Genomic DNA, 16,939 nt, shown 5'->3' with positions numbered 1-16,939 from the left:
AAATGACCAACATTCCTCCTCATTATTGTACAAATCTTTTTTGCAGCTACAGAAAATGTTTGGTAAAGGTGATAAAGTAGGACAGGGACAGAAGCCCCTGTAGTTACTGAATAATACACCTTAGTGTATAATAAGTCTTGGAGTGTTAGGGGGTTAACGACCAACCACATTTTATTAGCAATTAATGCAGAACCTCTGGTCATTCTGAAGGTTTCACTTACTTCTTCTAGCTACTGAATAAATCATGTAAGACAAATTTTAGGTTTTATCAGTCCATGAAGCTTTCTTGCAAGATATCTTGACTAATCAATTATACAAGTATGCACCTGTGCCTGACCCTCTGTCTGTCTTTCTGAAGATGAAGAGAACAAGTTGTGTAATGTTCTCCTGAAAGACTGCAGGGGGCCTTTATCTGAAGGAAAAAGTAAATGTGAGAGACAAAGAGAACATTTAAATTGTGGTATTGACAGGAACAGCTTTTAAGGAAACAGCTAAGTTTACTTTGGGATGTCATAATCTGTTTTTATTTGATAAAATGACTTGTGACAAATATTGCATCACTGTTGTGTCAGATCAGTTCCTAAGGATAATCCTGACTTACCTGGAGTTGTGTGATTTGTGGAAGGCTCTGGAGGTTTGGGTGAAGGCATAGGGCCATTCCTTTCCTCTTGTATTGGCACACTCTGGGATATTGACAGAGAGAATAATAGACATTTTAATGCATTATTTTTGCCTGACTTTTTAATAATGATTTCTCAGTGTTGTTGTCTAATTTTTTTATGTAATGAAAAACTGATAGATCACAGCTTTAAAGTTTTGGTTGGCTCTATACATTATCTACAGATTTGTTAACAGGAGAAACTCAGTTAATTAGTAACAGTGTTAGAGTTAGTTTAGGAAAGACAATCTGTTGTATTCAACATAATCTGTTGCAATTCTGTTGCATCTACCAGTATCATAAACTGATTATAATATAAGTTAGACAACGTGATCTCAAAGCATGGGCTAGCAAAATAAAGCTGATCATTTGTAGATAGTTTTTTTGTGGCACAAAAGTAATATTTTGATGAGCAATGTAACAAAAACACAGAAAGACATTGCACACTTCTGTTGTCTTTTATTATTACTAGAATAAAGCAAATTATTAATGTGTGATCTGAAATTTGCCCTAAGTGTATGTGCTTTCATAGCAGAGTGTATCACAGCACATGCAACAATAAAAAATGGTGAGTAAAAAGTATTTGTCCCTTGACATTTGACAAGAAAACTATGTATTATGTATACTATGCAAAACAGGCTCTTTACTTCGATTTTTTTATTTAACTGTTTATTACTTGTGTCATTTCTAAACAGGCAATTCACTGGGTGCTGCGGTTAAATCTGAATCTGTAAAAGCGTTGCTTTTATAATCTGATGGAAATGTGAGTAAGTTCTACAAGTGCATATTTAACCATTTTGTGCTGTATTATGATGTTTACCAAAACAGCCAACTGTGATATGTAGCCTTTATGTATGTCTTTATGTAGCCCAGATTATTATCTTTACCTTATTATTATTATTTAAATTCATTATTATCATCATTACCTGTTGAGTAAAGGTGCACGTATTTGTCACTGTACAGTGTACACTGTACAGCGAAATGTGTCCTCCGCATTTAACCCATCTGGTAGTGAACACACACTTACATACACACGTGTTAGGGGCAGTGAGTACACACACACAGCCAGAGAGGAGAGAGGGTAAAGGGCCTTGCTCAAGGGCCCAACAGTGGCAGCTTGCCGAGCCCGGGAATCGAACCCACAACCCTGTTATCGATATCCCTGCGCTCTAACTGCTGCCCCAAGAAAAGAGTAAAAATATCAGAAGTGTGTATAAGAGATGTGTAGTCGAGGCTGCTTTATCAGATACACTGAGGAAATTTAGTCTTCTATTTCTCTCGTTGTTATACTTGGTGTAGACATACTCATCTGCCCTGTGAACTAACTGTGATAAAGTTCTATGATCTATGTAGCAGATTTCCAAATCTGATTGGATGGAATTGACAGAAGTGAACATTTCACTGTTTTTTGGATAAACTGATCTTTACCACCAGTCTAAATGACTAAAAAAGTATCTGCTCTAAGCTTAAATGGTTACATAGACTTTTATTCTGCAAATAAATGTTCTACAATGTTTATAAAATACAACGCAAATGTTAATTTCCCTAAACACCTATAAATAGTAAAACCAGAGAAACTGATAATGTAGGGTGGTCTCCTATTTTTTTCCCCAGAGCTGTATATCAATGTATTAGTATATAGATAAATATATATATAAAAACACTGTTTGACAATTACTTGCTTAAAAAGGAATAAGCAATACAATATTTCAGCTTCTGAATCATTATTTGAAATAGCTATAAATTAATAAATAAATAATGGAAATGTTTGAACAAACAGAATAAAGGACACACCTTGTCACCTCCACTTTCTTCACCTTCTTCATCTACAAAAGCAAAGGATTCCCAGCTGACTTTGGCACATGACCCATGGCCATGCAAACCCTGTCCATGCATCAGGATCCGCCTATCTGCTGACAGCCACCAGTCACAGAGTGCAAGAAGCTCAGACCGATCGATGCTACCCAACAGAATCATGGACTCTGAGGATAAAAGTAAGGGTGAAGAAGTCTTAAAAAAAAAAGGTCAGCATTTGTTTATCTTTTCCTTGTTTTTCAGTTTGATGTCAATTAAATGCAAGAACATCAGTGGCTACTTGTGGCCTGCTGAAAGAGGTTAGAATTATGTTGTAAAATCACTTCATATTTGATAGTAGTGATTTTTGACAGTAGTCATATAACTGCAGTTTCTTTCTGATTGGTCAATCAACAATCTACCCAGTTTTACCCCTCAGGCTCTCATACAACTAAACAAAATCAAATCAAATCAAATGTATTTGTATAGCGCTTTTTACAACTGTTGTTGTCAAAAAGCAGGTTTATACAATCAGCAATTAATAAAAGACAAGAAATCAACAAGATAAAAAGACATGAAATCCTAAGACCCCCAGTGAGCAAGCCAACAGCGACAGTGGCAAGGAGAAACTGGAGCTGGAGGAAGAAACCCCGGGAGAAACCAATACTCACAAGGGAGAAGACTCACAATGGGGGGAAGACTTACAAGGGGGGAAGACTCACAAGGAGGAAGACTCACAAGGAGGAAGATTCACAAGGAGGAAGTTTCAAAAGGAGGAAGATTCACATGGGGGAAGACTCACAAGGAGAAAGAGTCACAAGGAGGAAGACTCACAAGGGGGGCATCCATATTTACAAAATGCAGTAGAGGTGTGGATAAACACATTAATATATAGTTGCACAATTCATTCAAGTGTTTATGCCAAAATCTCACCTTTTGAATCCACCAGTGGTATAGTTTTGAGGGAGGTAGAGTCTAGCAGATATAGCAGTTCTCTGTATGTGGACTGTGAGCACAGAAACTTCACTTTCCTCACCATGATGTCTTCAACAAAGATATTATACTGGCTGTGACAGAGGAGAGAACAAACAGCACTTTTTTGCTGTGGCTGTCTCTGTATGCACTGTCACTATTTGCATTAACAGCACATATAAAAACAGCAGAATCAGAAATATTGCTTTATGCAATACAAATCTTGTAATTTGGAATTTGGAAAATACAGAAAATTGATCTTTAACAACAAAAATTATGTTATTGTAAATATAAACAATTAAATATTAAGCATAATAATCTTATAAATTATTCCTTTCTTATGAAAAATGTATTCAAATTGTCATTTTAATTAGTTTTTCTATGGGGCATTTAAATAATCAATAATCATAATCAGAAGAATGAAATAAATCCACTAATGACCAATAACGAATGCAAAAGGAACTGTGCTAAAAAAGCTATATGTAAAGCTAGTGATCTGGGCCCAGCACTCCAAAACACCTTAGCATTAATATCACCTTGCCTGGAAAAGAGAGTGTTCAGTAAAACCACCGTAATGAATGATTTTAAATTAGTCCATCAGTGAGTGTTAATACCTGTCAGCTTTATCAGATATATGTAAATAAATGACTACCGTTTAATCAATCAGCAACAGGAACAGAAATGATTTGGCATAGATTAGCATATTAAATTACTAAACCTTGACACTTTACAGAAATGCTTCCTTTTAGTGGTTATAAGTGTCAATAACTCATTTAAAAAGTTATCATTTTGACATCAATCCAGTTCAGAAGGTCAGATTACTTCTAACTAACAAGACTTCTCTTGTATTCGCTGGTATTTAAAACAATCATGTGCGTATAAATGTGCTATTCAATACAAATATGTATTCTAGTTTATTGGAATGGGATTGGGAATAGATTTATTTTATTTATTGATTAAAAGGGAACATCAGAATCAGAATCCCATATATATATATATATATATATATATATATATATATATATATATATATATATATATATATATATATATATATATATATATATATATATATATATATATGGCGAATGTAACAAACACCACATCAACCCTACTTACCTTTACTTATGGTTTGTTGTTAATAGCTTTTCTTTAACCTTTGGTGTATTTTTTTTCTGACAATGTATACTGTATCTGTTCACATGTGCAATATGTACAGTACTGTCACACTGCAATTTTCATTTGTGATCAATAAAGTGTTATCTTATTTTGAAGTGGTGTGTGCATGTGTTTGACAGCCTAAGACTTCTGCATAGTACTGCAGGTTTAGCCCCATTTAGCCCTTTTATAAGCCTATACACATCAGAAGGAGTCTGCCTGTCCAGTATCTCTTCTGAAATCAAAGGTCTGCAATCCAGGTGTTATCTCACCTGATATGGCCAAACCCCAGCTCAGGCAGGTAGGGCAGCTTCTTGACCTGGATTATAGAGTCATACAGTGAAGGCTGAAGGCCCTGGGCTACCATGTTGGCCAAGATAACTGCAACCATCATGGGCAGAATGTGGGAAATCTGACCAGTTAGTTCAAAACAAATCACTGCAGTGGAAACCGTATGAGTGACCGCCCCCGTCAGCGCAGCTGCACCTGTGAAAGAACCCAGAACAAAGAGAATAAAATGAAGTTAGTTAGTAAGTTCAATAAATAAATAAATAAATAAATTAATTAATAATAAGGTAAAATTCTGAATGAATATTTTGTCGATATTAGATCAAACAATGCACATCACGTAACAACAACAACAACAACAAATAACTTACAGAGGTGTTAGAAAGTATTACGTTGCATCTTGTGCAGGGTGTATGATAGGGCCTTTGGAGTTTTAAGTTAATAAGTGTGGAAAATTAGCATGTGTTTTTTTTTTGGTGTGCTGTCAGTGTTCCAGAAAAACATCATTTTGCACATTTGGAAGGTTTCACAATCAAATTTGTCCCTTTTATAAAATAGTAGAGTAAAAAATAGAAATAATAGTAGAGTAAATAATAGATCAGAAAATGAAAGGCTGTTCACGAGTCAAAGAAATGACTGAATACGAATGGAGTGTAACTGTAATGTCTCAACAACATTATACACATTTCTGTTCTAGCTTCTAAAACCTTTTAATGACATTGTCTTTATTAGGGAAATGATCAAAACCATGGAGCTGGGGGGAAAAGTGTCTCCACAGAAATGCAAAAAATTTGCAAAACATTTCATTATCCTTGAAATGATTCTCTGCCACTGAACACTTATCCATTTGAGCAGCGGAAATAGCAGCAAATTCAGCATTGTGGCTACTGCGGTATTTGATAATTAAGAAGCAGTGTCGAATACAGGTAAAGGGATGTGACGCTTTAAACGCGTTAAACACTTACACTTTTTTATCCATCCTTTGACAATTTCAGTAAAATTTACACTACGAAGAAGCGTCTAGGGTGAGTATTTAGACAGGGCCTAAAATTACAGGGCAGGGCCACGGTACTTTAACTGACCATGACTATGTGCACCTCGATCACACTGTAGCATAATTAGCACTAGTAATTAAGTGATGTATTGTCTAGCACAGTTTGTTAGTGTATATTTGTCTCACTGTTTGAAGCTGGTATATTTTGTTGTCTGGCCTCACTGTCCATAATATCTATTATGTGACATTTAACCTCTTAACCCTCTGTGTAAGCCACAGAGCAAAAAAGACACATTATGAGAGTTTATGATAATTTTTTTAATTGCTCTAAATAAACCTGGCTTACTAAAGCCAAAAAGCTATATAGAATAAACAGTTATTTTTGAAGAGTGGTGGGTTTCTCCATACTATCCTGACATGCACACCATTCTTGTTCCGTGTTTGCCTGATGACTGTTTGACTCATGAACACTAATATTACTCAAACCCAGGAGAGGCTTTGTAGATGGAATAGAATAAAAATAGAGTGTTACTCTGGGATTCTTTGTGACTTCCTATAATATTAGTCATCAGAAGTCAGGAAATATCACCAATCATTTTGAGCAGTTATTTCAGTCCAAAAAGGGGAGGTAAACAACCAGCACTGCTCCCAGCGGACCACATACACACACACTTAAACTACACACACATGTTCAGGGGACAGAGATCCCTCAATGTACAAATACAATGTGCAATACCCCCCCCCACACACACACACCACCACCCCCACCACATGTGCAATTAAGAGCCTGTAAATACCTGTAAACAATCTGTAAATAATATTGTTATTGCTTTTTACTATTATTTATATTGTGTATACACTGTGTGCAGAATTATTAGGCAAATGAGTATTTTGATCACATCATCCTTTTATATACATGTTATCTTATTCCAAGCTCTATAAAGCCAACTACCAATCAAGTAAATCAGGTGATGTGCATCTCTGTAATGAGAAGGGGTGTGGTCTAATGACATCAACACCCTATATAAGGTGTGCTTAATTATTAGGCAACTTCCTTTTTTTGGCAAAATGAGTCAGAAGAGAGATTTGATGGACTCTAATAGGTCAAAGGTTGTGAGATGTCTTGCAAAGGGATGTAGCAGTCTTGAAATTGCCAAACTTTTGAAGCGTGATCAATCAGCGTTTCATGGCACATAGCCAACAGGGTCGCAAGAAATGTGATGAAAAAAAAAGGCTCAAAATAACTGCCCATGAATTGAGGAAAATCAAACGTGAAGCTGCCAAGATGCCATTTGCCACCAGTTTTGCCATATTTCAGAGCTACAACATTACTGGAGTATCAAAACGCACAAGCTGTGCGATACTCAGGGACATGGCCAAGGTAAGGAAGGCGAAAAACGACCACCTTTGAACAAGAAACATAAGATAAAACGTCAAGACTGAGCCAAGAAATATCTTAAGACTGATTTTTCTGAGGTTTTATGGACTGATGAAATGCGAATGACTCTTGATGGGCCAGATGGATGGGCCCGAGGCTGGATCAGTAAAGGGCAGAGAGCTCCACTCCGACTCAGACGCCAGCAAGGTGGAGGTGGGGTACTGGTATGGGCTGGTATCAAAGATGAACTTGTGGGACCTTTTCGGGTTGAGGATGGAGTGAAGCTCAACTCCCAGACCTACTGCCAGTTTCTGGAAGACACCTTCTTCAAGCAGTGGTACAGAAAGAAGTCGGTATCATTCAAAAAAACATGCAGGACAATGCTCCATCACATGCATCCAAATACTCCACAGTGTGGCTGGCCAGTAAGGGTCTAAAAGAAGAAAAAATTATGACATGGCCCCCTTGTTCACCTGATAGAGAACCCCATAGAGAACCTGTGGTCCCTCATAAAATGTGAGATCTACAGGGAGGGAAAACAGTACAGTATAAGTTGCCTAATAATTCTGCACAGCAATAGTTACCTGCACAAACAGATATCCTCCTAAGATAGCCAAATCTAAAAAAAAACCCACTCCAACTTCCAAAAATATTAAGCTTTGATATTTATGAGTCTTTTGGGTTGATTGAGAACATAGTTGTTGTTCAATAATAAAAAGCATCCTCTTAAATACAACTTGCCTAATAATTCTGCACACACTGTATATTGGTAAGTTTTTGCATCTGAGTGTCTTGCTATCCCTTTTCTGCTGTGACACTGTGGGACTAATAAAGGATTATCTTAGACATTCTTAATGCATGATCTCTTCACTGAAAAACAATAAGCGGGGGGTTGTTTCCAAAGAATGAAATGCATTAATCAGTGAAATGGTATCTATTGCTCTATCTGTGGCACTGCATGATGGATTGCATTCTTTACTTTTTCACCAAAAATGTCAGTAATATAACAAATGAAAAAAAGGAAAAGAAGAGAAGATGTAAGTGGGAAGACTGACCAATAACAGCATACCCTCCAGGGATGATGCGGTAGAGTATCCCATCAAACAAAATGCCATGAGGGAATAGAGTGGCCATGATCTCCCCTACGAGACGTCCAAATGATGCACCTACAGAAGTAAAACATATAGAGTATGATCTGTCAATAGAAAAAACACTTAATACTTCAACCCCCCTGTAAAATATGTGTGCAGGGTATAAAGTATTTTTTAGCTAATATTATTACTTTAGGCAGCTTCAAATTAAAATAAACTTTTCTTAACCTCTCACTCAGCTCACTTTAATGCCTTGTCCTCTGCATCAAGACAAGGCCAGGACAAGGCCATGTAAGGCTATTGGCTGATTGACGTTCAGCAGCCCTTTGACATAATTGTCCAATCACTATAAAACTTCCATTTAAGGATGCTGTATGACCATTTAAAGTAAATGTTTTTTTTTTCCACTTATGAACATAAATATTAATTATTATCATAGATTAAATACAGTGTTTGTGAACACAAATATTTATCAAATGCATTAATGTTTAAAAACAACAAATAATTTCCGAACTAGTAAGAGGAGTTTGATCCCAACTTTTCGACACTGATCATGAAATACTCTGTAGTCTTGCTAGGCAAACAGTAATAATAATAATAGTAATAACAATAATAAAAAAGATCTGCTGTATGCCTACCAAGCACAAAAACAGGCATGAAAGCCCCAGAGGGGATGGGCATTGTTGTTGAAACAGCAGACATCCAGAACTGTAGGACAGAATAAGAAAAAAATGCAAATCTTTACTTTTGTCATCTGAAAGCTGCTTCTTCAAAATCTCAAATGTCTTGATTTGCATTTGTTTTTTTCTATGCGAGGGTCAGTATCTGATTTTTTAGCTGATAGCTGATATGTTTTAAATGCTGCAACTTACGCCTAGAGACTCTGCTATGGCACAATGTCTCATGTAGCTCACTACGACTGCCCCCAGTCACTTACAAAGGGCAACAGCTACTGCATGCAGTAATCCTCTATGTGCAAGTCTCAGCAAGTCTCCTGAAGCATGATATCTGCTGTGTGTCCAAGATCATATAATCCTGCAGTAGCTCCCTCAGCATAGGACTGTGTCTGTCAAACACCATTTTAACCTTTTGTTATTTGAGTTGAACCATGAGGCACAAACCTAGGCTGTGCAGAGAAGAGGAGCAGAGGACACGGTTTGTCCACAGAAATTAAAAGACGCGATTAGGATGGTGTGTCATGTTTTTTTATGCAATTATGTAAAAAGATTTCTTAGCAGCAGTCAATAGAACATGAATGCATAGGATAAAAGAGGAGGGTTACCTTCATGATGAAGAAGAGAAATAGTACAATGAAGACATTAACATCAGGATGAAACCAGACGGAAGATCGCCCCAGACCAGGCGGAGCAGCTGACCCCCAAATCTTAGTCCAGGTGAAGTTGTCAAACAGAGAATTGATGGCCTCCCGGGGCATTAGCTATGTTATGAGTGAAATAGTAAATATACAGTATCATTCAAAAAAGTCTTAAATCTTAAATCAGTGATTTAACTTTAATATGATATGATATAATCCTACATTTTGTGCAAAATTTTAGTTGCGATGAGCCAAAACATTGATTATCTGGGATATATTGAGACCACAACTGGACAGCCAGTTAGTGAACGTGTTGAATGTGGGAGAAACCGACAGGCATGAAGAACTGAGTGACTCTGACATGGGCCAAATGATTATAGCCAAACTGGGTCAGATCATCTCTGAAACAGCAAGGCTTATGGAGTGCTCCCAGTTCAGGGGTATCGCATGGGGAGGAAAAGTTTGAACGAGAGTGTGAGACTGAAAGGAGCTCAAAAATGTATATATTAGAATATTTACTTTATTTTTATTTATTTATTTTAAACTATTAAAATGTCATCATTCATTGTATTTTTCAAATATATCATTCCAACCAAAGAAGGAGGTTAGCAGGATTGTGTTAAATGAGTTGGCAGGAATGATTGCAGGGATTCTTTTGTGGAAAATGTTTTTTATTGTTATTGTTTTTTTAAATTGTTCTAATTCATTTATAAATATAATTGAATCACAGTAATTACTTTAGCACTTTTATTATAGAGTGTAGACATCTTGAATCTAATAGTAAATTCCAATGCATGCACAATGTTACATTTTTGAGGGCTGGCGTTGCCTAGGGCGGTGGTGGGGCCCAAAGTCCCTTGCAGCACCCCTGTCCCAGTCAGCAGTGGTGAATACCTACCGACAGTGGTCCCAGGAGGGACAAACCACAAATCGACAACAGGGTACAGGGCATCTAAGGCTCATTGATGCATAAGGGCAGTAAAGGCTATCCCATTTGGTTTGGACCAACAAAAAACTACTGTAGCTCAAGTCAAGAGACACAGGCCATCTACCTAAACATCACTACAGACCGGGTACCTGCTATTCCTACTCCTGAAAAATAGCAATGCTATTTTCCAATGACAGCAGCCTCTTTCAACAACTACCGCACTGCACACTGCTCTGGAATAGTTTAAAGAACATGACAAAGAGTTCAAGGTGCTTTCCCAGTCTCTAAAATCTCTCGGGTCTTTGGCAGCTCCAACTCGCTACTGTTCTTGTGCTAGATACCACAGAGCACCTTCAGCGGCCTTGTACAGTCCATGCCTCAGCAGATCAAAACTGTTTTGATGCCACTAGGAGGACTAGTTTTAATGTTTTGGCTCATTGAGATAAAATGACACAGAAAAGGCTGATAGCTTATATTGCAGAATGCTTCATATTTTAAAACTGATACGCCAATCTGAGGGTTCAGTCTAAACTTGGTAAGACATGTAATAGACTTTAATGCTAATGATCACAATATGTATATGTATTATGCATATACTACTACTACTACTAATAACAACAACAACAAAAATAATAATAATGATGATGATTATGATAATAATAATACTAATACTAATAATAATAATACTAATAATAATAATAATAATAATAATAATAATATTAATATTAATAATGATACTGATTAATAATAATAATTTATAATAATCATTGGACATTAATCATTAAAAATAATTAATATTATTCTAAATGTGAGAAGAAATGTATAACCAAGCTACATGAAGGGACTCTAGTTGTGATTTGCTCTGACCTCTCCTGCCATGAACTGTCCAAACCCTGGAGGAAACGTCAGCGTTGTGATGAGAAAAGTAACAACAGCTGGAAAAATTAGCCGACTGTAAAAAAAAAAAAAAAAAAAGCAAAATCATATTGTCATTTTCTCAAAACAGACAATATTGTTTGTTACAATTTAAAAAAGATTTTCACTAAAGCAATGCTAAAACCCAACTATTTCGTATTCACAACGTGTTAAACAGACCATTGTGAGTGTAAGCAACTTTATGTCCACCCTCCCTCCCATCATCTCTCTTCCTCTCTCTTACTGTCTGGTAAGGAAGCGTGTTAGGAGATTGGGTCTTCTCATGAACAGGACAACCTGCCGGTTCAAGTAGACGAAGAAAGCTCCAAGAAACCCACAAGAAATGCTGTGTAGATGAGCAACAGAAACAAACGTTTGGTCAGTTACAGCTACTTTACTGTAAGCATCCTTTAAAATCCTACGTGACCTGATGCTGTAGCCCAAATCAATTCAGGGCACTCACAGAAGTCAAGTTTCAATGTTTTGGCATCATGGCCAACAGTCTGAAATGATGTTGTATATTAAAATATTAAAAAATAGCATGAGCTACTATATGAGAGGCACAGATGATCCTAATGCTTATGTGTGTAACAATAAATAAAAACAGGCATCAATTATCATCATGCAAATCACATTACACTTCTATTAGCAACATCAGCATTTTGACTACACTAATCCTTTAGGTCAAATGTTCACAACGCATATTATTTGCTAGTTGCTTAGATCAGAACACATTAAGTCAGGGAATAGATGTTCTATGTTCTATTTCTTAGCAAAAGTTTGTTTAAAACTGACTGATCAAGCTGACCAAGCTGCATTAAAACTGACCAAAACTAATCTTGACCACTCCCAAATGGTAAAACAGAAAACAGTCTCTAATAGAGAAAGCTAGTTAGTAACAGGGAGCATACTTATGTTTCCATGGTCGGACATTCTCAAGGTATTTCTTTCAAATATTCTATTTTTTTATTTCAAATATTATTTACTCAAATATGCCAGCGGTACTAATGTTAAAGGCCAAATAAGGCTGCAATACGGAAACGTGGGAATCCTGGGCACTGGGAAAATAGAACTTTCCAACATAACAAACCGTTCCCAACACTACATACAGCCCTGGCACTCTTGATATAAGGAAATACAATATTTCAGAAAAAAATTTAACTCTGCATGGGACTTTATGAGACATTATTTAAATATGACTGATGATTGCAAATGGATAAAATGTATTATATATTAACACAATTGGTTTTTCAAAATCGTTTTTCCATTCCGGCCCCGGAGCACCACTGCCCTGTATATTTGGAACCAGAGTTCCCCTGCTACTAGCATATCTAATATATTAATTAACCATATAACAAGCTCCTTCAGACAGAGACACTGTCAGCCCTGGGAACTTCATTTCCCAGGAGCACCCAGGTTCTCAGGCACCACCCACATGCTTTCACACAACCAATGAGGGACATGAGGGTTTCTGAATAGCCTTTTTTATTGTTTGCTTTTTGGTTTCTACCTTGGCTGATATTTCATTTTCTTTCTAATTTAGTCACATGCTGATGTTACGTTGCTTTACAATTTTGAACCTGCTTGTCCTTTTTACTACGTCTTTGGCTTGTCCCTCTATCAATAAAAACAACTCCTTTAGCCTTGAGAGTCTGTCCATATCCTGGCAGAGTGAACAGAGTGTATTAGAGCTCGGAACACACAACATGCAGGGTAGTGGTGCTTCATGATCAGGATTTAGAACCATTAATCCTAAAATATAAATGAGTGGTCTTGTGAACATAGGGATGATCCCTAGTAAAGCTCCCAGACCTTATTAGCTTTAACCTTCAACTACCAATACCACCATTTGGGATATTTTCCTTGTAAAGTAAAATGTGTAAAACAATGGTTTGGGTGCAACTTTTCCAGGTTCCCTATAAATGTTTACAGTCAGACAGACCTTATTTCTAGTATAGATGTGTCACACTAATTGAATGGGCCAACATGCAAGAAAACCTTAATAATAATAACAAATAAAAATTATAGATCAGTTATGCACAAGAATGACTACAAACCCATTATTCTTACACCTATTTTTACTACCATGCAAACAGATCTAGAAAATATGATCTCCCTTGCAATGTACACCCCACTCAACCACCTAGACGAAACAAACCCCTACTGTATGTCTGAATGCTGTTTATTTACTTCAGCTCTGTCTTGCCATCTCAATACCAACATCCCCTCAAAACTGGTCTCCAAACTTGATATTCTAGAAATCAGTCACTCACTCTGCAACCAGATTATAGACTTCCTCACCAGCAGACTTCCATCTGTTAGGCTGGGTAACCACACCTCTCTTCCTTACATGGTACACTACACCCTCATCAAGTTTCCCAACAATACAAAAACTCAGCGGCATCATCAACAGCAATAAAAGTAAAAGTCTTTACAAAGTCATGCACCAACAACAACCCTTCCCTACAGCTGACTGTAGACTTCAGGAGGAAGAGCAGAGTGAACACACCCCCTGTGCATCTAGGGGATGCTGATGGAAACACAAGCAGCTTCAGGTTCCTTGGTGTCCACAGAAATAAGGATCTCACCCCATAACATATCACACACTGTAAAAAAGGCCCAGCGATGCCTCCACCTTATCCTGAGACTAAGAAAAGTCAACGTACCATGACTACTCCTCAGTAACATTGACAGGTCCACTGCAGAGAACCTGGCTACATTATGGTCTGGAACACAAGGCCCTACAGAGGGTGGTGGTGAAAACAGTCCAGCACATTACCTCAGCTGCCCTTCCACACATACAGGACATCCATAACAAGAAATGCCTGAGGAAAGCCAGCTGATCCCATACATCCCGTTTCATGCTACTAATTGTTGACTTATAGTTTGTGCTGACTGTTAATATCATTTGCACACCGGACCTTATTACCTGCAACCTGCTGTAATGCTGACAGCCCGTATACAGTACATACAAGCTACAACACCTGTGTTGCTAGTGAACTGTCTAAGGGCCTGTTTGCATTTTAAATTCTATCTTACCGTTTACACACATTTTGTACTTCCTGTCTGCACAACACATTGTCTTTGTCTTTTTTGTGGTATTGTTTATTTAAGTCGCAGCATTTGGTTATTTGGTACAACCCCATATTGGTTTCATGTCAAAGCTGAGCTAAACTGAACTGAAGAGTCTTGCTGGGTCCTTTAAAAATATGTTTGTGATACATTGTTATACAGGGTTTCACTACAGCACACATAGCTCCAGGACTGTGCCCTCACCACGAACGGCACCAGCTCTTGCCCAGGGCTCTCACCCAATGATGGCGAACGCTGGCAGCTCCTGCAGGTCAAAGGGAAAGTCCATGCGGAACTTGGTGCGGAAGAGAGCAGTGATCGTGACTGCAAAAGATCACAGGATGAAAGAGTGGAACGGGTAGGGCAGGAGGAAAGAGACAGTAAAATGACAGAAGCAAAAAAGGTCAAGGATCTGTGTACAAGCACATGGAAGCAAATACTCGTTGAAAAATGTGAATACATCTCACCTGTATCTTTATTGAATACCGAAAGAACCCGGAATATGAAGGCACTAAAGGTTGCAGCAAAATAGCCCCTCCAGTAGTTCCGCACTGCAAAGTAGGTTGATGTGACCTCAATGCTGAACAGAACCCCTGGAGGAAATGTAATCAAGAAATGTCAAAGATGTTCACGAAAAGAAAGTGTAATGTTAAATGTACAGTGTCTTTACTTCTTACATAAAATAAATAAGTTCTCACACTGAAATTTGCTCTATTTTTATTTTTTGCACGTGAATAAAATACTATATGTTCAAAAAGTCAAGTGAGATTTTTTGATGATGTACATGTTTAAAATTAAGTGAATTCCATGTATTACGTAAAGACCTCAAAATCTAGCTAGCCAAATAAAAAATGTTCTGTCTCTACCTCCGAGAGGGGTGCCAAAACAGCAGCCTACTCCCACAGCACAACCAACGGTGAGGATGTCTGTATAGCAGTATGGGTTCTACTGACACAGAAGGGCAGACAGAAGGGATGGGATGTATAGATAAACCTAGGATGATGAAAGCTGGCAACTATTAAATGGAAATGAAAGTTTATTTAATAGACATTACTTAAGGCTCGCTGATAATAATAATAACAACAACAACAATAATAATAATAATAATAATAATAATAATAATAATAATAATAATAATAACAGCAGATAAAAGGACATTATTACAGTGTAATTAATACGATCATAACTATTTAGTTAATGTTAGTTTCTGTTTTACTGTTTTATAAGATGAGTCTCTCCCTTTCTGATCATATGATATTACATTTATTATAATACAAAACATGCTCCAGTATCAATCAAATACTATGCAATATTATTAATAATAATTTATTTTGTACCAGATTTTCTTAAATACACTGCAATGGCACATTACACTTTTTAAGTGGGAAATGCAACCACTGTTCCAGCCATATGACTTATGACTGTTACACTTACTATCCTTCCAAAAAGTACTTTGTATAAAGTAAACCTGAGTACCTAGTGCATATACAGTACATGTGCAAGAACATATCAAGCACTTTATTACTGTCCTCTAGTGGTGAGAAGAAGTGAAAAAGAATATCAGGTCAATGCAACACATATATGTATGAAACATTATGAAACACTGCAACTGCAATGATTCCCCATTACCTTCTGCTTACCTCATAAACCCCAGAAAAGATGGACATAACCTTGCTGAGCACAGCGGCACAGATACTGGCTATGTGCACAAAAGGACCCTGAGCACATAAAGACAAAATAACTACCGTTACACCCTGCCATGCATTATAAGCAGAATGAGGCAAACTCACATAACCTGTGATGACAAACCTTACCTCTTTGCCCACCGGCATTCCGCTGCCCAGGGCAGCAGTGAGTCCCACCACCTTTGCTGCAAAAGCCTTGAGTGTGAGATATTCCTTTAGCACAACACCTCTGAGGATGGTCTTCAACTCAGGGATACCAGAACCTGAAGGAAAGAGCGGCCGGGGGACGGATATGTGTGGAGGAGACAATAAAACATTGGACAAGGATTACATGGTCAAAACAATCAAAAGTCAATTTTATATCGTGTGCACTTGGGGGAGCATTCATTGACTAGTAAAACTGCTAGTTAGCACCATGTGCTGCAGAGGAGGACAGATAGTTTCTTCTGCTAAGTACAAAGTCTAAAGTATTGGATTTGTATGGAAATACTACACTGTAAAGCACTGTAAGCTCATGCTGAAATACAACCATGTTAGTTATACTGGAGAACCACAGTGTTTTGCTGGACAGACTGATTTGATTGACATGCAGAATGGTCAGTCCCAGACCACTGAGACCATCCACAACATTAACAAAGTCACATTAAATAAAGCATTACATAGATTTGGAGTATTTCTTTTTATTTTTGCT

At 37.3% G+C, this 16,939-nt stretch overlaps 1 protein-coding gene across 1 annotated transcript in view; it reads right to left on the bottom strand.

Annotated features, from left to right (window-relative positions):
* The window catches only part of clcn1a (chloride channel, voltage-sensitive 1a), a 41,984-nt gene that overhangs the window by 7,490 nt on the left and 17,555 nt on the right, over positions 1-16,939 (bottom strand). Inside the window, exons 4-18 of the mRNA XM_072674452.1 lie at positions 16,378-16,511; positions 16,204-16,281; positions 15,430-15,508; positions 15,031-15,156; positions 14,803-14,887; positions 11,736-11,837; positions 11,444-11,528; positions 9,616-9,771; positions 8,972-9,041; positions 8,298-8,408; positions 4,855-5,068; positions 3,386-3,519; positions 2,453-2,640; positions 602-683; positions 327-412 (exon numbers count right to left, since the gene is read on the bottom strand). Of these exons, the coding sequence (XP_072530553.1) occupies positions 327-412; positions 602-683; positions 2,453-2,640; positions 3,386-3,519; positions 4,855-5,068; positions 8,298-8,408; positions 8,972-9,041; positions 9,616-9,771; positions 11,444-11,528; positions 11,736-11,837; positions 14,803-14,887; positions 15,031-15,156; positions 15,430-15,508; positions 16,204-16,281; positions 16,378-16,511 (1,730 nt within the window). The remainder of the gene's footprint in view (positions 1-326; positions 413-601; positions 684-2,452; positions 2,641-3,385; positions 3,520-4,854; positions 5,069-8,297; positions 8,409-8,971; positions 9,042-9,615; positions 9,772-11,443; positions 11,529-11,735; positions 11,838-14,802; positions 14,888-15,030; positions 15,157-15,429; positions 15,509-16,203; positions 16,282-16,377; positions 16,512-16,939) is intronic.

This window comes from Salminus brasiliensis, chromosome 3 (assembly GCF_030463535.1).
Source record: "Salminus brasiliensis chromosome 3, fSalBra1.hap2, whole genome shotgun sequence".
Lineage (NCBI taxonomy): Eukaryota > Metazoa > Chordata > Actinopteri > Characiformes > Bryconidae > Salminus > Salminus brasiliensis.
This window is presented reverse-complemented; position numbering and strand designations above follow the sequence as displayed.